The 25,470-nt window shown below is 41.4% G+C and overlaps 1 protein-coding gene across 19 annotated transcripts in view; it reads right to left on the bottom strand.

Moving 5' to 3' along the window:
• Window positions 1–900: 900 nt before the first annotated feature.
• The window catches only part of Celf2 (CUGBP Elav-like family member 2), an 824,322-nt gene continuing 799,752 nt past the window's right edge, over window positions 901–25,470 (bottom strand). For 12 of the 19 annotated variants that reach the window (XM_041630571.1, XM_041630572.1, XM_041630576.1 and 9 more), the window contains 4 exons: window positions 21,896–22,015; window positions 15,203–15,400; window positions 10,652–10,795; window positions 901–7,955 (listed from right to left, as the gene is read on the bottom strand). In XM_041630571.1, the coding sequence (XP_041486505.1) occupies window positions 7,828–7,955; window positions 10,652–10,795; window positions 15,203–15,400; window positions 21,896–22,015 (590 nt within the window). In that variant the 3' untranslated portion in view covers window positions 901–7,827. The remainder of the gene's footprint in view (window positions 7,956–10,651; window positions 10,796–15,202; window positions 15,401–21,895; window positions 22,016–25,470) is intronic. The other 7 variants (XM_041630563.1, XM_041630566.1, XM_041630559.1 and 4 more) reach the window with 4 other exon arrangements.

The raw sequence follows: 25,470 nt of genomic DNA, 5'->3' as shown, positions 1-25,470 counted from the left end.
GTCTGCTCCATTTTGCCGGTAGAAAGTTAGTTTTTCTTAGAATCATACAAAAGAAAAACAAATTTATCATAACGCTCCCAAGGTGGAAAGATCTAATAGAAATGCCATTCTGTTAATACTTAAAGCCTGCAGGAAAATTTCAAAAGCCCTCTTTCAAAGGGCCAAACAGCAGGCCTCGTGCATAAAGCCTGTGCACTTACAGGCCAGCTCCCCTCACAAGTGACTTGGAAATCTTACCGTCTCATTCAGAATGATCTATAGTCCTGAAGAGAACTGCCACTGTCCTCCACAGGGTGTGGTTTTAGTGCCACCTCATTGACACACCACTGACACATACCAGCACCATTCTCGGGCCTGCCTTCCTCTTTTGTCCCCATCTTCAGAGCTCAAGATCATACATTCAAAAGGTCATGGGCTTTCTCGGCTAGGCTGCATATGGTTGCTTTCTAGTGGTTTTTGGAAGTGAAGGGTTTCTCTGCTTCGTCTCATGCAACCCTTGGCTAGAGATTAGCCACAGTCGTGAGAAAGATGGGTCTCCAGCCCGTGCTAAAATACACTCGGAAGAACTCCCCCCACCAGCTGTTTTGTTTCCAAAGTCAATTTATTGAATATTAATCCATAAAGACAATGATATAATTTTAATGAAAAATATCCTATATCACTCAAGACTTAAAACAATACCCCTTAGAAACACTGCTTAGAGAAATAATCACATTAACTTTACACACGAGTCCTTTCTTAAGCTTTATTTAAGAAATCGAGTACTATATAGTTCAATATATATAAGACACATCCAGTATTGTGTTCCTGATAGCAAGTGCATAGATTTTGTTAAGATACCATTTTCACTCGATAGAAATGGTTCACGGTCACATGAAGGTAATATTCCCAGTGATTTTGCCCAAGCATGAGAGGAAAAAAAAAAAAACAGAACATAGCAAAAATAGTGAACTACAACAGAAATGAAAAACAGAAACAGTGAATTAGTAGAACAGTCGATTCCTGATAAGTGAATAAGCTGATTGTCTGGCCACAATGTTTTATTCACTTATCAGGAACGATTCATGGACCGCGTATGTTCACTGCATTGCCTAGCTTGCTAGCTATGAGCCTGCGGCTCACACCCCATTGCTGTGGCCTGGCAGGCACGTGGCGTCCATCGGCCAGGAAATGTATATGGTTCTGTGGTTTCTCAAAGCGGTCTGTGTGCGGGCCATAGACAGACCTGCTCACACCATAGTGGGCTTTCCCAGAATCAACACCGAGTGCGAATTTAAGTAGCAGCCAACCTGACGGTCACACGTGCTTACAGGAACAAGCCTCTGTGTCTTCTGTGCGGGAACGTTATACCTTGGGCTGAACGGTGGTCATATTTGTGCTTCCAGAAGAAACACATCCTGGGGAGAATGTGATCATCCTCTTTCCCCAGTTTTCCCTCCCTTATGCCACCCCTTCTTCCAGAAAAGACAGGAAAAGCAATCACACCGCCAGCCATCTTTCCTCGTTAACGGAAGCAGTGACCCTTCAGAGGCAGACTGACTCGGCAGTGAGACGGACAGCAGAAGCATGGCTAGAAATCAGCTCCCATCAGTGTAGGTGTTCAGTCTAAGGAAAGAGCTGAACCTCAGTAGGCCTGAGGTTGCTGATCTGACTGAAGAACAGGGGCCTGAGGGGCCTTCTGAAACCAGAGGGTGGGCAGCCAGAGCTGTACCAGGCTCATGGTGACCTGAGGTGTGCACAGGAAGGTTAGGAGGAGTGAGAAGAGGAGGGAGGAGAGTAGACAGCCATGGTATTTGTGAGGAACACCTTGAGGGGAGGCAGATCCTGAGCAAGGTAGGCTTGTGGCTCTCACTACAGGGAGAGTTGGGTTTGTTCTCTGATCAGGGGCTGGGGGACAGTGGGAGCCCAGCTCGTTCCTATCCTGTGTCCACCCAGGAGGGAACGTGGACCTATGGCATCATGAGCTACCCCTCTAGAAGTCCCCCACCCCACCTCCCTTATTCATTTCAGCTTTCACTGGAGAACCTGGCAGTCTTCCCACGTCTGTCAGTTGTAATAATTGAAGCTACTCCTGGATTAAAATGATTAGCATGTAGAAATGCATTTCTACACATATATCAACTGATGTGCAGACAGCTAATTTTAACTCTTTTTATACCCCCTGTTGATGAGTTAGTTTTATTCTGTCCTTCCCTGAGGGCTCATCTCTTGTAAGGATGATCCCTTTCTAAGTTTGACTGTAGTGATATGACTTTGGACTTGAGGATAGACAGAAGAAACCCTGGGTCTACTGCTTCTGCTTCTCTTAAGATTAGTGAGGAACTGTGGGTATGAGGGAGAGGGGAGCAAAGGGAAAGGAACACATGCCCTGTAGGCAGACTGGATGAATCACTGGGAAAAGGTGAATCATCTTGGAAGCAGCGGTTAGGTGGGCTATGCATGAACCAGGGCTGGGATGCGCAGTTTCCTTGTCTCCCAAATCAGATATTCACTTAGGTGGAATCGACTGTATCTTTTTACACAACATATAGAAAAAAACATACGTGCAACGGTGAGGTGTGTAGATGCGTCACCAACACAGAATGACCACCAACAATACAACACGCAGAGAGAGAAACAATTATTAGGAAAATGGTTTAATATTGGAGACAGAAGCAAAAAACCGCATCACACAGTAACATACATTACAAAAATAAGTCTGACTGTTTCAACTACACGGTTATGTTCACAATGAGGACAGAAGGGTCAGAAAAAACCTCGATCTAAACAGCAAAAAAGCAAACTCCTAAAGTTTAACTAATACATTTATCCACTTAAAGTGACTGAGTACTTCTAAGTCTAATTATCTTATTGTGTAACTGCACAATACAGAATAAAAAGTGAAACTTACCGCTGTATTTTAAGACAAAATTCTAATGCTAGATATAAGCAAAGGGAAAAAAGAAATCAAGCCAAAGTTTTTAATTCTTAAAAGAAAAGCAACTTTCTTTCTATCAACCAGAAATCAAACTTGAAATCAGTCATTGTCAGGGGCCCACAAGAGTAAGCCACAAAAATTTCCATTTTTTTAATCTCCAGTATAAAAAATCCCACTGGTACAAAATGCATAAGTACAATCAGGTGTAGAAATAGGAAAGCCTGCGTTTTTGTTTTTTGGCTCAAATTCCATCAAACAACAAAATCCAAATGCATCAATAAAACAGAAACAATACTCAAATGGTCTTACAGTTTCCACTAGGTTGCATTAACTTTGGCTTTTCTCAGACAATATTTAAAAACTACTTTGTAATTCTAAACAAAATGGTATTATTAATCTACAAACAACAATTCCCACAGCACAAAAAACACAAATACATTTTTTGTATGACATTATTCAAAAGGTAATGAAACTACATTTTTTTAAAATTTTATTTCTTTTTAATTAGCACTTAAGATAATAAAAACAGAAACAGTAAATGATTCCAGAGTAGCACAAGCCAAAGAACTAGAACCCCTGCGGTGAAAGAAAGACGAACTTGTTACACCTTGGAGGTGCGCTCTGATTAGAGTTCTCTGAGTGAGTTTGAAAGACTATGTTCTACACTTGATTCTTAAAAACGCGGCTTCCCTGTGTTTTGTCTTCCAGAAACAGGCCCTGTACACCCTTGCAGCTTTTCCTTTTGACATTGAAAGATAAAGGACAGTTTGTCTCTGAGGAAGGTTATCTTTCTTACAATGAAACATGCAAAACCAAAAACCTCCCCCTCAATGTACTGTCTTGGTTGCCTGCAAAATTAGAAACACTCAACAGAAAGTGCCTGCCTGGCCCGAGCCTCTGCGGGGGACTGCAGGTGGGTTAAGAGGAAGGAGGGCAGTTTGCATCCATGGGGAAAAAAAAAAATCTGATTTTTTTTTTTTGAGATTTATGCCATTGATAGATGAATAGATTCTGAATGAGACGGTCTATGAAATACAACTTGTATTCTCTTGTGTTTCTACACGTGTATCTACACACCACCATATAGTAGAGACTGAGAAATGTGTGTGACCACTTTGTTATTGAGCTGAGTGCTGCAGAAAGTACAAAATAGCCCTCAAGGATGAAGGAAGGCCCCGGCAGTAGTAAACAGGTGTGGGGAAGTGCACGTGCTGTAGGAGGAAACTTGTTTTTTTGCATTGTGAGAGGCTAATCCTTTCCGACTCAGGGCTATCTCATTCACAGCACACTAACCCATGGGGTGGATGAGGAAAAGGGGGCTGAGACCAGAAGCTGGGAGGGTGTGTTTCCCCCCAGGCTGGGTGTGGGCTGGGACTGTAGGTATGACATTAGGGTCTGTCTGAACAAGACTTCTGTTCATACAAAGCCAGACTCAGCGAATATGGCACTTTAAAAAGTGGCAGCAGGACCTGGTCCTGGGTATTTGGTTAGTAACTATGGTGAAGAACAGAGTTGAGCTCCTCTTATATGGTCAGCCCCTTTAAATGTGTTCAATCAAAAGTCAAAACACCCTAGAAAACCAGAGAGGCAAGGAAAGGCCTGTGGGCTTTTCCCACAGACACCTTGCTTATTCAAGTGTCCACTGGAGTCCAAGAATCCCTAGCACAATGGCTGATTCAACATTACTTAGGAGTGTTTAAGAAACGAAAGCAAAATTCCTTGAAAGACTGGACCATACAAAAGCCATTTAACTGCAGGGTGTATGGAAATATTGTATACTTGGACATACCATGAAGCCTGATCTCAAAAAGCAAACAGTGTTTTGAGGGCTTATGTTGGGACTAAGTCTACCTGTTTTTACCTTCACAGGGTTTAACTCAATCTTTTAAATTGAAACTAAAGGAGCATAGGATAATAGGAGGGAAGGGGACTAAAAAAGAAAATAAAAAAAATGGTATAGGAAAAAGACAAGAGTTTTTGGGTGGGGGGGGGTCTTAAAAAACAAAAATAAGAACTTAGAAGATATATAGAAGGAAAAAAAATCCAAATCAGAAACACCCCCAAACAACCCAAGGATGACAGTATAAAAAGTTACCAACATTCCAGATAGCTCTGGGTAGAAAGGGTTAAAAGTTCAAGACTTTCTCACCTTAGAGGTTTGCAGATATTATGAAGAAAATACATTGTGAGGGTTGCCTTCACAGCATTGATGTGCAGAGTGGTTAAAAAAGTGAGACATGGGCACTTATACAATGTCTTACAAAAAACAGCATAGAGAAATAACAAACAATAACAATTTCAGGCAACAAGACCACAGAATAGCAAGTTAACAAACTTTGTAACCTTTTTTTTTAAATATTAGGGATTTATACAAAACACATAATAAAATACCCATGTTATCAAATTACTTCTCACAAGAAACACACCGAAGCTCTAGGGAGGAAGTACCTTTGGAATTTGGCACTATATAGTTTTCACTTTTTTCTTTAAAAGAAAAAACAAAACAGATCACATTTTGCTGAACACAAACACATCTAATAGTCCACAATAAAAAAAGTGACATCAATGCTTCTCAAGCCAACACAAAACTTATTCTGGAATAGTTTTTTTTTCTCTCACATGAAATAATTTTTTTAAGCAAACAACTTTTTTTTTAATTCTTTTTTTGTTTTGTTTTAAGTAAACCAATTCTAAGCTTGTCTTATCAACAAATAACATTAAGACCTTGAGACTCATGATGAGACCACAACTGAATCCACAGAAGCACCAACATGACACAGTTACAGTAACCTTTCTCCTGTACATTGAAACAGTATAAAATATAGGTAATTTCATGTGCATTAAACCATGGATTGTCTAACTGTGAGTCAGTTCAGCAAAAGGTGACACAAATAGGTAGCATTTGCCCCAAAACAGGGTAAATATTTTTCTTATACTAATCTACAAAAAGTGGTTCTATATATATATCTTAATGAGAAAGTGAGCCACCTAAAATGGCCTTATCAAAAACTTTACACTGCCTGAAAAATGTAAAAACTATTACAGACCTCTAGAGACTTAAAATCAGACAGTTTTTTTTTTTCTCAAACTGTTTTTGGAAGTAGTCTGTTAGAAACCAACATTCTGTGTCCCTGGACACATATTGCTATTGTCACCAGTGACCGGGAAGAATGCCAATCCCTGTGTAATACTTTCAAGTCTGTTTTATGAAAAAAAAAGAAAAAAAGAAAAAAAAACATTTTTGCCACAGGTTTTTTTTCTATAATTTGTCTAATAATTTCAGTCTTGCATGAATGCAGCAATGTTTTTCACATTGACTTCCCAGAATTCATAGCTAGATGAGGTCACATGCAAATTTCAAAGGTCAAACTAGATCAAAGGTCAGTAGGAGAACCAAATATGATGTGAGGTCAGAAAGACATCAGAAACAATGACGGGACGATGGAACTTTTTTGAGACGCCACAGGGACATGCTAGGCAAACGGTGAACTAACGGGCATGAAGATGTCTAGGGAAAAAACAAGGAAGAGTAAAAAGTTACACAGAGTCTACGCAGCAGCAACAAAATCACTTTCAAGGGTGCAGGAGAAAAACTAATGCAAATCTGAGGTCTTCAGGGAGTCTATGAGCCAGTCACATAATTTGCATTTCTTACACTCTTTTTCCACAGCACAATGAAACCCCAAGAGAATCCATCTGGAGAGAGTGAGAGGGGATGGATTCTGGGTGTTTGGGGTGAGGGACTAGCAAGGGACAGAGGAGAGGGTCCAGTCTGAACAAAGGTGACATATGGGGAAGTCAAGACAACTGAACTGTAAACTAGATAATGGAAATTACGAACAAAATAATCAGACAGATACAAACAACGAGAGGATAAAGCATGAACTTTAGGTCTAGGGTTCAACAGCGAGACAAAGCCCGTTCCTAGAACAATTCCTCTAGAGACTACTTCAGGAGGCGCTAGCTGGACAGAGAACTGCTTGCTCTTTAGGTACCCAATAAGTTAACAATAGGCAATAAATAACTTCCATTATTTCTGAGGCAGTAAAAATTTTGTATAAAAATAGAAATGCTTTTTTTACAAATAAAATTTACAGGCCTGTGGCTTTCTTTTTTATTTATGTATTATTTATGTATTTATTTATTATTAAATTTATCTTTCAAGAAACATCAAGTATTTTCACTCATTTTTATTTTATTTTTAAACCCTGTAGCTTTAAGAAACAGATCTCTAAATCTTTTTTTACATTAATCCTTTCTAAAAACAAAAATAAAACAATAACAAAATAGACAACCAGTGTAATAATCTGACCAATAAATGTCATGTTTCTTTGAACCCTAAAATAAAATCCTACTTATATTAAAACAAACCAATGTAGTGGGAGGATGTTCTGTGGTGGTTTAAGTGCTTCTCCTGGCTTCTCCCTCTGCTAGGCCACCAGGTTAACTCAACCGCAGGGCCTCTGAGGGGCGGGCGGGCAAGGAGGGGTGAGCTCTCCAGGCAGTGCTCTTGGGGCACCAGTGGTTTCAGAGTTAGAATTGCACATTAGTGTTTGCTTGCCTTTTAAAATCTCAAGATGTCATTTATTTGTTTATATGTTTTTCTTTTAAAAAGCAAAACAAAAAATTTAAAAAGGAGTAAGGATATTCAAATTGCAAAACAAAGGAGAATACAGTGGCACAATTAGAGAAGGAATTTACTCAACAGAAACAAGGTAGCCCAAGTTTTAATTATGGCAAATTGGGTGGGGCATGAGTGGAAGGAATGGAGGCCTTATTGTAAAAATAACCGTCTCTCTTGGCAAAAGTTGGCATTGTGGTCCCTCCTCTGCCTTCCCTGTTGGGAACAGGCTGGCTTGTGGGACTTACCCTAAGGAAGCTAACATGAGAGCAGGGGCTTCTGGGGTTAGTCAGTAAGGTTTGCTGTCGTTTTTGGAGCGCTTCAGTTGCACCTTCAAGCGCTTCATGCCGATCTGAAAGCCGTTCATAGCCTGGATTGCAGCTTGCGCAGAGACTGGATTGTCATAGCTAACAAAACCTGGAAAACATAAAGGGGAAGGAGGTAGGGAGGTCAGGGTGAAGGGGAAGTCAAGCAGAAAATGGGACTGGCGGGGCTGGCCGGCACAGTATGACTGCAAATGCTGAGAGGTGCCTGTCCCAGGATCTGAGCTGGGCTCTGCTAGGTTTATGCATGCACACTGCATGTCTGTGGACAACAACTGAGCTAGTCAGAGAGCAGATTCTCCATAAAGGGCAAAACCTCTCTCCACAAAACTAAAGCTAAGTTGTTCTATGAACTTTCTCCCCTCTTTTTAGTGCTTTGAAGTATCCCTGTTTGGTATCCCTCTCCCTCCCTATTCCCCAGGATCCTTTGGAAAAACTCCTCAGAAAAGAATAAGTACTATATATATTCATAGACAGAGCCTACAAAGGGCTGGGCTTTGGGATGAGTCAACCACTGAATTAGGTGAAGTAGAATAATGTATACTAGCTTCTTAACATTTTAGAATTACTGTTCAGACAAACCCAGAGAAAAGTTACATGCCTTTCTCTTTGTATCAGGGCTTAATAATTGTTTCAACATATCCCAGTTATTTGTATCTGCAACAATAAGCCACCATGAGAGAGAGAGAGAGAGAGAGAGAGAGAGAGAGAGAGAGAGAGAGAGAGAAACAAATGATAGATATTTTGCACAGATTCAGGAGAGAATTCTAGCTGCTGAGTTTGTCCTAACAGTGAACTGTGAGACCAGGCAGGCAAGTGGTGACTTTGAGTGGTGACAGAAACCTACTCCATGGATTGAATTTCACTTTGAAACATCAGTAATTTGGAAGGTTCTGGTATTTTCACCTATCTACTACTATGAAGGTTTAAAACTAAAGAGAAAATTCTTTTACAAACCAGTGGAGGGGGCAAAGGACATAAACATTCTTGAGCAGAATTCTCAGCTGACAAAAGTGGACACAAGGTATAAGGTAAAAGTGGGTACAAGGTATAAGCTTTCAGTAGGTAGGCCACATTGCAAAAACGGTTGTTTGTGTTTCTATTAACTCCAGCTCCTAGTAAAAGTAATCGCAAATCCAAGACTTTCACCCTGCTGTGACCTCTCCTTTCTCTTGGGGTCTTTTAGGTAGAAAGTGGGGAGATGATTAAAGAATGGAAATGGGTCAAGAGTGAGATGGATGAAAGGAGGGGTTTATTACAATGAGCAACTCAGCAAACTGGGAGTTTAAGACATAGACTCTTCACCAAGAAACTTGGGAGGCAAAGCTTTTAAGACAAATTGAAAATATATCGGGGATTCTCACAGCTACAGCTCATATTATCATGAACACATTGGTTAAGTAGTTTGTGGCCCGATCAAATCTCTTTGCAGGGTAATGTTTTCTCAAATCATGGACTACTGTTCCTTTCAGTCTCCAGATAAACTTAGGACAATTATGCAACTATGAAAACTATGTCTGTCTAAGAATCTTGCCCAGGAAGCCCTCCCACAGGCCAGCTCTGGCTCCCTCATGCATGCCCCTACATAACAGCTTAGCTTCCGTTTCCCTCCTCCGCTGCCACAAAGGGCTTCTATACAGTCCCCATAGTGAGGTGGAGTAGGCTTGGGCTGACAGCCTTTCTCCTAGGGTAAAAACAATCACTGGAAATGGTGATGCACTAATTCTTCTAACCCTGAGGGTTAGGCTTTCCTGGATAGGGAAAGACCTTAGCAGCAGAGATGCAGAACCAAAACACTATCTGCCAGCCAGCCAGGTCAAGTTTGAACTTCTGGCTCTCTGAGAACTATTCTACCTTAGTTTTCTTTGTAACACATACAACCCTATTTCTTTTTGCTCATATCTTATTTTATAAAATGTACCACCTCCCACAATATGAATTATTATTAAACTGTAGGAGTGATATCAACAAACTGCTGGATGCACACTGAGCCAGAGCTTGCTAAACAAGGCAATGAATACCTTGAACTCTTAACATCTTTGCGGATAAATCAGTTTGAAAAATAAGGAGGCCATGGATTTAACAAATGTTGTCCTTGTCATAGAGAAACACTGGGGGAGGAATTTTCATGACTCTGTTATAGGAGGGTGTGGGGGGAGAACAGATGCTCCCTCTGAACCCCAAGGGTGCAAGGCTGAGAGCTAGGTGTGTTGTAGTGCTTGATGAACACCTGCATGTTCTTGTGCTCTGGCCTGTGCACAAAGCCCTGGCCAACCTGTCAATCCAAGCTTATCATAATGCTTTGTTCTCTATGGCCATGGGACACACCAGCTGCTGGTCTTTAGTCTACATAGATGCAGTGAGGCAGCAATCTGGACATATCCTGCTTATGAGTGTGTACATTTGTAAGCTAAAGATGGAGGAACAAGCCCTGATACAGTGTTTCAGCTATCTGACTGGAGGAGTAAGGGGTTCGTGGTGGAGTGTTAGCAGTGGTCATCTGTAGCAGTACAGACAGCTACATCTGCACGGCTTGAAGAAACAACTACTGTTCTATGGTGAGGAAGAATCAGATATATAGGAAGATACTTTAATACTACAGTATAGAATATTACCTAACATAAAGGAATGCCCCCTTTTATACAGCACTTCCCCCTTTTCTGATTAAATAACTTTGTCCAAATCTGTTTACATGCAGCTAGGAAGTCAGGAGTCACCACCACAAGGAAGGCCCTATCCTGACTCCTGACTGGGAAACCTGCAATATTTAGCTAGGTTTCTTTTGCATACCAAAGCACTTGCTCAGATTGGTCTGTTTGTCAATGAAGACTTTAGCAGAGATAACATTTCCAAAGGGCATGAACATCTGCAGAATGTCCTGGTCTCCAAACTCCTGTGGAAGGTGGTAAATAAAGAGGTTTGCCCCCTCTGGACCTAAAGAGGAAGAAAAAATCAGAGTAAGGTATCCCCCAAGTCTTAGTCCCCAAAGCCTCTTAGGATACTTTAGTAATAGGTAGGTTAGCCATTTGGCTCTTTCTTATAAAGAATAAGCAGATGGATAATTTTAAGTGCCAGTATGATGTTTAGGAAAACACTTGTCCTCTATATGTTCTAATTGGTGGCAGGCGTGTGGTGGTGGTGGTGGTGGGGCTGTTTTTCAGAGATTCCTGGCCCACTTTAGCTGTTCATCAGCCTCATCTCCACGGTGTTAAGGTGGCAGCAGTGGGCAGGAGAGGAATAGGATTTAGGCATGGGCTACTCCTGGGTGGCCATGTTTTATGTGTAGACTATCTCCTGAAGTGGAGGAGAATGTTCTTTGCATTCTAAGCAAATTGCAGCAATTTAGAATAATGAATACAAAACAGCAATGCTGCTCAGATGTCTCCATCATTTGCCTGGTTATTCAGCCAGTTCTGATTTGGCAAATCTGTGCGCACACACGGTAATAATCATCTTTATTAGGATGACTGGCAGGGAGTTAACAACTGGGGGAAAGGTGGCTAGAATCTTACAATTTTGACAGGTAATTAGACTTGAGTACAGTGGACCCAAGAGTTTCTCCAAGACTGACTTAAACACAGCCTTTCTCTTTCCATGCAAATTCCAAAAACCAAGGGGGAAGGGAGAGGGAAGGGAGAAGGTCTTTTTAGCTATACTGTTTGGAAAGTTAATTGTCTTAAGTTCCTCACTGAACTCAAGACTCACCAATAAAAGAGTTGCATGGAAGTTAAAAGAATGAGAAGAAGGAAACCAGATGCATTGGATAGAGAGAGGATAAAGTTGGGATACTTCTTGGACGCTGGTAAGAATAGGAGCTCATAGAACTGGGGAAGTGACTTCTGTACCCAGGGAATGTGCCTGCCTATTCCATGTGGAGATCTGTGGCCAGGATTCTGTGAGTTCCCTACAGAACTCTTACAGTGGAGAATGGTATCCATGTGTGTGGACATGGGAATATGAGGATTAGAAAAAACTCGATAAAAATAAGTGAACTGGCACATCTTTGCTCCCAGAAAAATTAATGAACAAAGTGTCGTAAAGAATGAGACTTTACTGAAGCCATAGATGTAGTTACTTCTTTACTTAAAAACATGTCTGTGTCAGATGGTGGTGGCACACACCTTTAATTCCAGCACTTGGAAGGTAGAGATAGGTGGATCTCTGCAGGTTTGAGGACAGCCTGGTCTACAGAGTGAGTTCCAGGACAGTCAGGACTGTTACACAGAGGAACCTTGTCTCAAAAACAAAGAACCAAAACCCCAAAACCCCAACAATCTGTATTACAGATTCTATGGATATTTCTCTAATCTAGCTCAAGGGAGGCCTGCTTTAAAGGAAGACAACTATAGTTGACACTGCTCCTTAACTGTTTTCTGGTCCTAATTTGGATAGATGCGAAAACTCAAATGCTGGAAATGGGTGTGCTAAGTGCACTGTACTATGTGTTTTCTTAGTAATGGGCATACTAGCCAAACGTGTATCCCAGATTTAGCGTGCCTTTTAAACAAAGGATTTAAATGCATCAAGAAAGATTAATGGGGCTCAATTTGCATTGTAAGGAATGTTGCTTCTCCTGAAGCCTGAGTAATAAGCACAATTTTAATGAACAATATGGACTATGTGTACCTGAATGATCCTGGGAATCTCGAATGCTATCTACATTCTGATTCTGTCCATGCCAGATAGGGGGAGACCATGAACAGTGAGACAGACAAAAAGAGGTATTGGTCCTTTTGTTTATTATTTTCCCAGGAACAATTATCAACGTCTTCTTAATCCCCCCACCCCCTAACCATGCATGCCACTACCAAGAAGCAGTTTGATTTTTTTTTTTTTTTTGAGACAGGGTTTCTCTGCATGGCTCTGGCTGTCCTGGAACTTACTCTGTGGACCAGGCTGACCTCAAGCTCACAGAGATCCACCTGCCTCTACTTTCCTGAGTGCTGGGATTAAAAATGTGCACCACCACCACCTGACAGCAGTTTGATCTTTTAAACCTCCTGATCTGAAGATTTAAAAAAAAAGTTTTATATAGGAAAACATTCATTGTAAGCAAATGATGTATTTGATATAAATTCAAACACACATACACCTAGATCTCTAAAAGTAATTAAAAACTGTTCACAACTGACTCTTTGTCTACCTTCTCCTAGCACAACACCTCAACTGGCAGTTGTGTTCTAGTACTGGTCCCTACATGCTGGATATTGTATTCTGTATTTCTCATAGGATGCCTGATGAAGCACAAAACCCCAAAGCCCAGAGGCAACGATTTTCTAGAACAAAGCTACACTAGACCACAAGTGCCAATTGGCCTCTTGCTGGGTTCCTGGGGGTCCTAACTATTTGTGTGTACAAAACTTGCCTCTTGTTAAGGAAGGGAGATGGGAATAAAGAGTAGCCAGAGATGCTCACAATGGCATGAAAAGTGATGGGCTTTCCTGATATTTAGCTCGGTAGAAATGCTACAACCCTTCAGAAAATTCGCTATGGAAACATTAAATCATTTCTTTGCCAAGTTCAAGCGGCTCATTTTCCAGCGATGGAAAATATGCCAGAGTTCATGACTAAATAGTTCAGGGTATGTTTCAACTCTAACTAAAGGTCAGTCCAAGGACAAGCTGCAGAACAGAAATCTCAAAGTCTGCTGATTAGTAAACCTGTTCTTTCCCTTCACTGTAAACTATCGGCAGAGGGATGATATTCTTGAGCTAGAGGAACCGGGTGACCAGATGATCAAGAGAGGTATGAGAAGGTAAGAGATGTGGGCTGGGGCAGGGACAAACAAACCAAACCAATGAAGTGAACAAACCAAAAGCTATGACTAGTACCAAAAAATAAAGAGCCCTAAAACATATCCCTGGTAGCCAACATCCCTAAATTAGGATTAGGATGTGGTGGTCATGACCTCCAGTCCTTACAAGTCAAAGAAAAGCAGCTTACAGCAGTGGGCTGGGAGAAGTCTTTTATAAAAATACTATTTAACAATTAAATTTTTATCCTTAGTGGCAGCTTATATCTGAGTGACACAAATTTATACTGTCCTGTAAAGCCATGTTGGATAAGGTAGATTCAGCATTCTCCAGAACCATGTAGGGATTTAGCTTTGTTATCCTACAGGTTCTCTCCATGCTACTTACTTCTCACAGTGGCTCCAGGAACTAAACAAAGATAGGCTTTCCCAGGGAAGACCTGTGGTGCACACGATGCGAGGTCCCTTTCAAACACCCAGTGGGACGCAGGTGTTTGGGACATAGCTGTGCGCACTTGAATAGCTATAGAAGAAGTCACAGCTCAGAGCAAAGAGCTGAGGAGCAACTTAGGTCTCATGTATTTCTTTTCTTTATTCAAGATCTCTGTGCTTATTTGTCAAAGAAAAATTTATTTTCTATTTTCAAGTTGTACCTCCTTAAAATCCTAATTTTGCAGAGTGAAACTATGATACCACTTGCAGATCTTTAAATTAATATCCAAGCAAAGTCATTTGTAGCTACAGAGTATGGGTAAAAGAGGGAAAAAAATCAACCAAACAAAAATTCTTCTGATGTACCTTTTCCCATATTCTGAACTTCAGTTAATAAGGAAGTTAAAACAGTGGAGTGTGGTAGCCTACAAGTGCAATGGTAACCTAGCAACGGTGAGGTGGAGCCAATAAAGACTGGCCCAAATTCAAGGGCAGCCTGGGCTGTAGGATGAGACCCTACCTCAACAAACTAACCAACCAATAAAGCAAAAGAATGAAAAGGAAGAAGGACAAGCTATCCTCATTTGGATAAGGCCATATACCATTTTATAATTAGCTTTAATTTATTCTTAGGATTACCCTGCCTTATTGAACCTATCACTTTCTTTCCCAGAAGACATCCTCATTATACAGCAAACTGCATCATTTCTAACTGTGGATTCCATCATTAGTCAGAGCCTATCGCTTACTGAGAGGCAGCTTCAAGGGACTTGGACACTAAGAAGCTGGGGAATTCAGGAGAGAAGTTCTTCCCCAACACCAGACTGCATCAAACGGCACCTCTCACTAAGGAGTTTCTGTGTGAGGAGAGACTAGGCATTTTTGATGGTAGCAACTAGTAAATCATTTCCTGTAGATACCTGATAGAGGAGAACTTCTTAAGGGATTCGTGAAAAACTGAGGAAAACGTAAGACGAACAGAAGACTGTGATAAATGGCTCGTGCTTGAGACCTTTTCCTTTTAACATGAATACTAGAAATTAAGCCGGCGACTTCTCCTAAGACACTGGTTTAAATCAGCATCTTCTGGCGTGCTCTAGAGGCAAATGCAGATCTGGCTGGCCCCGCCAGGCCCTGAGGTGCAGATCGATACCCACCTTCCTTCTGGCTGCCTGCAGCACTCTGCTGTTGCAGCAAGCTCTGGCTGTACAAAGTGGGCAGTGCAGCTGCCGCGTACTGCTGAATTCCTGAGTAGGCCTGGGTGAGGGCGTCCATGGTGCCAGCCGTGCCATTCGTCAAGCCTGTGGCGCCAAGTCCTCCATTCAGAGCCGCCATACCTGAGAGCATTTGAGCAACTTTACAAAAAACCCAACAATAGAGAAGAGAAATAGCACTTATTCATTAGTGCTTTCCAAAGGAAGTCAGAGAATCATTTGACACAGTACAACAGCAAGTGCATGCAGCTAGCACACCAATTAAACAAACACAAAGTCAAAAAACGATACATATGAAGAAAGAAATCACAATAAGGTGGAAAAAAAAAGCAATGATAATTCTCCCTCCCTTTGCCAGTGATAAAAACGCAATGAGGCCCTGACATCAGACAGAATCACTCCATGCAGTATGCTGCTGGCAAGTACCACTGTTACCTTTTTGAAATATATACCTTCTTTTTCTTAGATCTTGGAAGCATGTGAAAAAAAAAAAAACCCCAACCAAACCAAACCCTCAGTGGCTGATGCCTAGCATATCTGCATACTGCTGTCCACTGACTATAGATTCTTAGGGGGCCACAGGTCTTTCCAGAAGCTTGAGGGCAAAGAGAAACCTTTTACATCCAAGCTGTGTGATTAGGAAGAGGCAGAGCAGACACGATCTTAGGTGTGCGCTCAGTGAGTCAGCAGTACCATCAGAGTGACTTCCTAAACGGTCAAAGGATGTTGTGAGGGCCTGGGACCTCAGGAATACATCACCTAGCTGGTTCAGAACTGAGGAGCAGGACACTTCAAGCTACTCAGCCTATGAAAGGCACACCGCACATGCTCACGGATAATAATCCATGTTCTCCAGTGAACTGGAGAGACACTGTCGATGAGCTGGATTCCGGCAGCAGCTTGGGGATCTGAGTGTAGACCAGGGTGTGATTCTGTCCTGGGGTCTTGGCTGCTTACTGTCATTTTCTTGAATATTGAGTTAAAACAGAGGATGCTTCATGGAGTATGAACTTTCACATGAACACAGGAAATGGAATAGGAAACAATTGCCTTTGGTTTCTTTTAAGACTAAAAAGGCTTTTTTTAAAGATCTGTTTCTGAGAACAACTTGCTGGAAATAACACTAATCTTGATGGTAAGGGAGGATAGCTACTATAGGATGCTTGCCAAGGATGCAGAAAAATCAAGTACCAGAAGCACTTATCACCCATCAGGGTCACCACTTGCCATCCACAGGAAGGAGAGGGGGCAGGAGATGTCTTATTTACACCATAGGTGCTTAGACTCCTTGGACAACGTCATCTCTTCAGATATGAAGCTGACCAGGACTTAGCAGTGGAGGACTCGCCTAGTGCTTCGAGTTTGGGTTTCCTATTGTGGGGCTTGAAGACACTGGGCTGGGCCTTTTGGAGCAGTACAACATAGTGTCTTCATAGAAGCTGGGGAAAGAAAAGTCTGAAGGCCTCAAGAATGAAATATGAGCTCTTGGAGAAAGGGAGTAATTTCAAGTCATTCAGCAAGTACGGAGTAAGTTAGGAGGCGCTGGCCAGAAGGGGATCTGCTGCACCTGCTCTAGGTTCTTATTATGAAGTCTACTCTCTTCCATTCCACTAATGCGAACAAGCACTGTTAAAGAGCTTAGAGCTAGTTTGTCCTAATTACTCGGAACGATCCCTCGGATACCAACTAATCACATTTACCTCACTGTTCCTTTCCTGCACACTCATCCCCATTTTTATGGCTGCCAAAGAACTGGAATTTTCTTTTTCCCTTTTGGTTATGTTTTATCCTTACTGCTTAGTATGTGTGTGATACTTCTGAGAGGCCCAAAGGAGTGTGTGAGACAACTTGGAACAACTGATTCTTTCAGCTCCCAACAGATGTTATGGATACAGGCCATTAAGCTGTGGACTCAATTCCTTTATAGGAGGGAATTCTGAAAGGAAATTGCTCTTCTGCCCCCGGCTGTGTGGTTTCATGTGCACATAGACCCTTTGAAATCCTGGTTTCCCAGCCAGTGACACGCGCTGAAGCCTAAGTCATACTCTACCGAGTATCTCCGAACTACCTGTCATCCAACTGTAGCTTGTCTGCTGAGGGCTGTGCAGTTGCCATACAAGGGCTCTACTTAATCTGCAGCTTTGAATTCTCCCTCCTTTAGTCATTTTCCACCCCTTAAAACAGAAACAGAATGAACTTCATACTCTTAAAATACTGGAAGATCTCACGACTAAATGGAGTATTCTGGGTGGTACGTTGTCATGGCTGGTTGTTTTCCTACACTGTACTCCAACCATAAACTACTTTCTGGAAGCTCTGCTTGCTTCTACTGCTGCTGTGTACGTGGAAGAAAAGACCTGGCTGTATGTTCTTGAGGATGGTTATAGGGAGGCAGGAAGTAGTTGGAGTACAGATGCCAAGGTCAGGGAAACTGGTCAGGGCCTTGTGCAAATAAGAGCACCACAGTTTGGTCTCTCCAGCCTAAAGCTTTCCTTTTCTAGATTATAACCATATTCTTGAATAAAAATAGGGGAGGGCTAAAAAAGTTCTTTCAAATACAAAGGCATTGAGAATATTTGTACTATTTTGGAAAACCTGGAGGCTAGGCATTGGCCAAATTCAGGGAGTAATGGGTAAACAACCACACGCAAGCATCTGAGGAACCAACCGAGGAGGATTTCAGTATCTGAGAGCAATTCTTATGAATTACCTGATGTTATTATACATTCAATAGTCGTGGTACCAAAGTTAACACTTAACAGCTCGGTTGCCGCCATCTGATTACCTCTAAAAGCCTTGGACAATAGAAGCAGTGATTTGAAGAAAGTTTAGTTGAATAAAATATTTCAGTTATTTCAATTTAAAAGAACAGGGCTTTTCTTTGAGAAAGCTACATGGATCAGCTCTTTCCTACTCTTCATCTAAATTCCCATGTATGCTACTTAAAAAGGATGGATAAAATGATGGGCGTGTCCAACCTCTGTAAGGGGAGTCTGGGGAGCTGGCCTGACAGTTAGGTGGTCTGCAGCCTGATGACTCAGTCTTTTATATTAGCTAAGATGACAGCCACACCCACATTGTTTTTGTGAGCACCATGGAAACGGTCCTAAAAAGCAGAACTAGAAGGAGTGTGCCACAAGCAGACCACATTTATGTACAGGTCACCCTTCTAGGAGATAGAGCACATAAATAAGAGAGAAAGTAAGGGATTTCTTTGAACACGCTTATTATCTACTGACTGGTAAATTTTCCTTTGATTAGATGAGGTGTAGCCTGCAGAGCTACACCTTAATAAATGAGGATCTGGGAAATATCTGGAATGAGGGAAAATGGATATCGATTTATTTTACAGTTGCACTTCCATGTTTGCCTGTGTTGGTAAGATCACACATGCAAATGTGTTTGGGTTGTGCTCTGGTCTGGAATGGAGTTCATCTTCAGAAATGGCTAGCTGACAGATTAAAGCGGTAATGCCACAGTGTAAGTAAGAGCAGTGTAAGCTAGGGTAATGTGCTCAATGCCTCTCCTCTTTTCTTCATAAAATTTTTTTTTTCAAAACTACTCTTTACCAAGTGTTTATGGCTACTTACCATAAAACAGGCTTATTTTCAGACATGTTAAGCCATATGGGAGAACATAATTTAAACAAAGGAAGAATGCCATTTTACCTAGATTTAGAAATATCCAGTCAGAGGCTCCTGGATAGATATCTCTGCACAAAGCATTTTTCATCTTAATTTAATTTAGATATTAATACAGAAAACATATCAATGGAATCCTTAAACTACCCAGATGAAGGATCTGAATGACTCATGTTCTTTTCAATCTTGCTGACTCTGGCTTTACTATTAGAGGCTGAACTTTTATTTAGTTTCAACTCGTTAACAAATAAGGGAAAGGAAAGGGTTTTCAAACAGTTTAACCTAGCAACTTGTTGGTAATGAACCCTTTCAGAGAGGTACTGGCCCTCTGGCAGGGAAGAGAATCAAGTCCAGGCCAACACGCAACAGCTCCTTACTTTCTTTCTGCTGTTCATGGAGAAGAGCTGGTTCTGTTCAGAAAACCAGAAGCCTCTCATCACTGTACCCACAGTACACACAGGAACCATTCCTGGTGCAGAGTTGGGGAGAAGACAATATACAAGCTGCCATTAACTGTTTTAGGAGCTGACTGTTTATAAAAGTATTTCTTGATTTCCTTGAGAAAATTATCTGCAACAGGTTGCATCATAATTTCTGTTGAGGAAAATAAACCAAGAGGATATTCTACCCTAAAAGAGTTTACCCTCATATTTAATCTGAGACAAATATTAAATACTCTCCACAAGTTGATGCTAAGGTTGTAGAAGAGGTTTGCACTAGTAACACTTAGCAATCAAGAAAGAACACATTTTTATTTGTGCATAATTTTTGTTTAGTTAAACATTTTCTTCCTGGTTCACTCTAACTGGTAGGTAGGGATACGTGAAATTAAAACCATTCTTTCTTAACTTGTCAAGAACTATGCATATTTCTATTAACCCAACTGCAAACAGTGAAGTCAGGAACCCAAATTGAAACTGTTGTCCTTGCCAGAGCAAACTTTGTGTAGCACACGACCCCGCACAAGGACTTATATGGTTTCTCATCATTCAACGATGTTCCCCCTGAGTCCTCACAATGAAGATGGGAAAAGCTTAGCAACCCAAAACAAAGCAAGTGCAGAGGCACAAGACACAGACAAGAGACACACAGCAGTCATGAGCACGTGCTGAGGAGGACAACCATTCCCACTGGCCTGTTACTCTGCAGACCAAGGACAGGCTGGCGATCAAATCAAAGTCCTTGTTTGAGGGGAACTAGGTCCTGGGGCAAGAGAAGCAGCATGAGGGATGTGTGCACACACACATCCGAAACCCAGGTGAAGGGCAAGTGAGCTGGCACTGCTGCAGGACAAGGTCAAAAAGAGGAGCCGCACCAGAAACAGGACTCAGGTCTCGAGGCTCCTAGGTGGCTGCTGGAAAATGTAAAAGCTGGAGGCAGTTTTAACTGGAATAAAACATTCTGGCCGTCACAAGGTTACCAGGCCATGTGCTAAATGCTAATTCAGAGCCATCACTTGTGGAAGAAAACATTTTTTTTTTCCTTTATGGTCAGGTAAAACTCAGTCTATTTTTTTTTTTTTACTTCCCTAGAGCATCCAAAGAAAAGACTGAAAACCTGAACATTATCTATTTTTTAAAATATGGTTTATTTTCTTACTGGGATTATAGAAGTTTAATCTTTATGTGGATACATTTTAGAGTTTAAATTCTTTTACATTTATTTTATTTTGTGTGTATGTGAGCGAGGGAGGGAGAGAGAGGAGATTGTGATGTGAGGGTATGCTTGTGGAGGTCAGAGGACATCTTGTATGAGTGGGTCCCCAGGGGTTGAACACAGTTCATCAGCCTTGGCAGCAAGCATTCTTACCTGCCAAGTCATCTTGCTGGTCCAATTGCAAATTATTACTTTTTGAACTTTTAAATAGAAATTAGGATTTGTGATTTAAAATAATTGTGGTCTGGTCACTCGATAAAACAGTTTACTACTTAATAAATCATGACCCAAAATGAGGTAAATAGCCAGGGCCCACTTACTACAAATTGAAGCAGGCAAGTATCAGGTTGCTTGGGCAGTCTGGCAGACAACTAGGTCCACAATGAAGAAACTCTGTTAGCTGTTCTGGGCCTCCAGGGCAACTAGGGTGGCCAAATGGATGGAAAGGTAAATTAGATGTCCTCCTTCTGGCTGAGGCTCAGTTTCTCCAGTGCAGAAGCCCACCCCAAATTTGATCCTCCAGTGTGACTCATCCTCAGGCCTGGGAACTGTTCCACATGTATCTGAATGACAGAACAGTTACTTTGTGGGACGGAGCCTAGCATCCTTTCTCAACGGGGCAGTTTGTTTCAGAATCAAGGGTAATTTGCTAACCTATATGCCCAAATCCTGTGTTGTCTGCCACAGTAAAATGACACCCCTTTACAGCCACTATTGTAGAGGCACCCCATCTCCAGGCACTTAATGAAGACAGTTCTCTTTCTAGCTGGAGCTCCTTGACACTCAGTTGCATTTCTGGCTTTCCAAGGACTAGTTTTTTGCTCTCACACTTATCTGGAATCCTTGATTTTTCAAGCTGGAGGGCACCTTTAATATCACTTGACCCAGAATTTTCAATTTTCCCATGGAGACTAGGCCAGAGAGGGAGCTGTGATTTGCCTGAGCTCTTACAGTTGACTGGCAGTCGAGCAGGATATATGCTACCCAACTTCCACGCCATTAACTTTTCTATTATAACACCCTGCCTTGCAGAAGGGCTGAGAAAATAAAAAACCAAACCAAACTCCTTGGAACCTGAAACTATCTGTCAAACTACAGCAATCTGAGGATTCAAACTTATACTACACACTGGAAAGAAGCTGGGGTGGGCTGTGGTTGGGTTTATTTTGAGATAAAATCAAAGGGGCAAGTTTTTGCCTATTGAACCATGTGCTCCTCCATCCCAAGTTTTAGTTCTCCCCATTTCATAGCCTTTTTGGTCAATTCTGGTTGACCGTGTTCTGGAGAATTTAGGGGAAGGCTGTCCACCAGAGCAGCAAATACTCACTGTTTACGGTACCTGCTAGTGCATTAATATTATTCAATCCGACAGTGGCTCCAGCCAATCCTTGGAGAGTTCCAAGAGAGGTCAAGGAATTCATGGCTGCACCAGCAGTAGAATTGGGGGTTGAAGCAGCCACTGCAAAAGAGAGAAAGGGAGAGAGAAAGCACAGATGAGAGTCAGCAAGAATGGAAAGAAACCTGCTGTCACTATACAGGCTAACCGTGGAGTCACTTAAACACCACAGACCTGTGATTTTTCCTTAAACCTTTTCTGTAAAGATAAATGGAACTGCACATGTAAGGCCTATGGCACTTAGGGTTGGTAACTGAAGAGATCACATGATAGGTTGGGTTTGCAGCTCACTGTTCCTCAGCCTCATTGAGCAAGGCCTTGATTTTAGTCTCCACCCTAGCTATGGTCCACCTCCATCTGTTTGCCAGCATAAAGAGTATGCTGCTTGCTATTGCCTGGGAAAAAATTGTGAATGACAACCCTGCAAGTCTAGATTATACTCTCAAATTTATATTTTGTTCACCAAACCTTCTTTAACTGTATCTAAAATGCTCTTAGATTTATAGTCACTGTATGTTACATTATAAATTTACATTTCCAGAAGCATCAGTATGGTCATTGCAATAATCAGTTGCTATTCAAATTTTTAAAATCCCTTAAGTTTCTGTGAACATACTAGTTTCATTTCCTTTCTGTAAATGTGCTAATAATTCTGAGACCCTAGATTGAATTAAATATATTGTTCAACTCTGACTGCTGTTTAGTTTTTAAAAGGATTTGTTTTTACTGCTTATTTATTTATATGCTTATGTAAGTATAGGTGCATATGTATGTTGGTACCTGCTGGGATCAGAAGGGGGAGTTAGATCCCTTGGAGCTGGAGTTACAAGCATTTGTGACCCACCTAACATGGGTACTGGTATTCAAAGCCCAGTCCTCATGTTAGAGCACTGAAGACTCTTACCTGCTGAATCATTTCCAGCCTGATTCCTACTTTTGGTCCTTGGTTTAACTACATTTTATGGCTTTTGAATGAGAGCTTTAATAATATTTAATATTTGTGAAAAATTATTTCTGGAAATAGTTGAAGTCTGGGTTGAAGATGGTCTTTTCAGGGATGATTTCCATGAGATTACATAAGGTGTTAGAGGAAAAGACAAACTAGAGACCTTTCCAAAATGCTTGAGTGTTTTGAACAAGCACCCATGTAAAGCTGATGCGAAGGCCTATTCACTACTCTAAGTTCTCAGAGGAAAGTATCTCCGAGAAGGGCTCTTCTCAGCACAGAGTTCATCTCACACTGACAGTTCAGCCTTTGGGGTTTCAGAGGGGTACTGAGATGGTCTCCTACCAGATACCTCAGGCAGGCTATAAACTTCTTGTATTCTTTATGCACCAGGAGCCTTTGAAACTTTATACTCAAGTTTTTCTAATTCACCAAATGCCCCTATGATGGAGGAAGGTCATTGGCTAATAAAGGAACTGCGTTGGCCCATTTTATTGGTTAGAGGATAGGTGGGAGGAGTAAACAGAACAGAACGCTGGGAGGAAGAGGAAGTGAGCTCAGTCGCGACAGCTCTGCTCTCAGGAGCAGACGCCTGAGAGAGACACCATGCTCCTGGCTCCTGGGCAGACGCACGCTATGAAGCTCTGACCCAGGATGGACATAGGCTAGAATCTTCCCGGCAAGCGCACCTAGGGGTGCTACACACAGATGATTAGAAATGGGCTAAATTAATATGTGAGAATTAGCCTAGAAGATAAAGGGCCAAGCAGTGTTTAAATGAATACAGTTTGTGTGTTGTTATTTCGGGCATATGCTAGCCGAGCAGGCGGCCGGGGTGTTGGGGACGCAGCCCCACCGCCGCCCTTATAACTACATATGGCACCCACGTGGACAACTGCTTCCACATAAAGCCTGAGACAGCTTGGGAAGTAATTCTAGAACAAAATGAAAGCATTGTGCCTGGTTTCTTGGTAGCAGCAATTTCTCGGTTCTACTCTGCTTGCTAGAGGCAAGCAAGCGCCTCATCTAAGAGAGGCTTCCTGACTCAGCTTTAGCTGCAAAGCCTGCAGCTCATTAAGAGGTCCTGCCACGAAACACTTAAACGGTGTTGACAAAAAGCTGAACACAAGCTTTTCGGTTTTCAGCCATAGCAGGAAAAAAGCTGCGCCGTTTAAAAATGCCGGCTTTCTGGGCCATCCTGCCAGGGCAAACTCTGACTGTTTGAGGCAGGAGGGCCGGCTACCGAGAGAGGACTTGAGTGTTGTCTGTTGTAGCTCACTTGCTGGCAGGGACCTTGAAATGCCATACAGTTGTTGCAGTAAACATGGCTACAGCCTGTATATCCGCCATGAGGCTGGAAAGCTAAGAAATGGACTAGATCTAGCTGGCAAAGCCACGCCTTTAGTCCTACTGAGATTGCTTGGTAAATTAAAGGCTCTTGTGGTCAGAAAAAGAGAGATATACAGTAAAGAGAGATTCAAAGACAAACAAAATTTCTAAATGGTTTGAAGTGTGTTAAAAATATATGCAGACTAAAATTTAAAGTTCTTAAAGTAAAAAAAAAAAAAGGAAGAGAGTTGTTGTGTGTGGTAGCACACGCCTTTAATCCCAGTGCCTAGAAGGCAGAGGCAAACAGATCTCTGTGAGTTCAAGGTGTAATAGTGTACACCTTTAATCCCGAATGCCTGGGAGGCAGAGACAGGCGGATCTCTGAGAGTTCAAAGACAGCCTGGTCTACAGAGTTACTTCAGGTCAAAGATACAGAGAACCTGTCTCGAAAAGCAAAGAGTTAAAAGTAAAAATAAACAAAAATAGAGGTTAAAACAAAACGAACAAAGATGGAAAATACACAGAGAATCTTGATACTGTATGCTATTATGCTCTCTTTGAATTATTTGAATACTGAGGAAGGTGCAACAGCTGCTAAAAGATATTTATTTATAAATGCTGCTGAACTAATCCAACATAGATATTTTAAATTTGGATCTAAGGATATGATACTTTGGAAAAGAGTTTCTTATTTTGTTTTCACAGAGGATGAGACGCTGTTCATTTCTTCTATTCCGATTTGGTATGATGGACCACGCCCTCCTGAAGGGTTGCAGTGAACATCTTCAGAAAATTGCTTTGCTTAACTGCCAACTGAGATGAAACTAGCACACAGGTTATACCATGAAAGACCTAATTAACAACGCCCCCATTCAGCAGGAAGCAGTTTGGAGAGAAATAACTGCGCCCATATTCCCAAAAAATGTTTATAAATGTTCTTTTACATTTAAAGGGGGATATGATATAGATATGAATAATTTACATTAGTATAGATTTTGCTTTATTGATAGAGATTTAAGGTCAATTTTGTTATATATATGTGTTTCTGATTTTGATTAAGGTATTGTGATTGTGTAGTTCATTTAAATATGTATTGTATAATTAGGAAATATAGGTTGTTAATGGATAATCATTGATAATAGTAAAGCTTGTAGTCATGTTAGTTAGATTTTCTAGATATATAGAGATATATTTTAGATAGGCATTCTTCATATTTTTCAAAGATTATAGAATATGGCATTTT

This window comes from Microtus oregoni, unplaced genomic scaffold (genome assembly GCF_018167655.1).
Source record: "Microtus oregoni isolate MIOR12 unplaced genomic scaffold, Mior012 000035F_ref0000213, whole genome shotgun sequence".
NCBI classification, from domain to species: domain Eukaryota; kingdom Metazoa; phylum Chordata; class Mammalia; order Rodentia; family Cricetidae; genus Microtus; species Microtus oregoni.
This window is presented reverse-complemented; position numbering and strand designations above follow the sequence as displayed.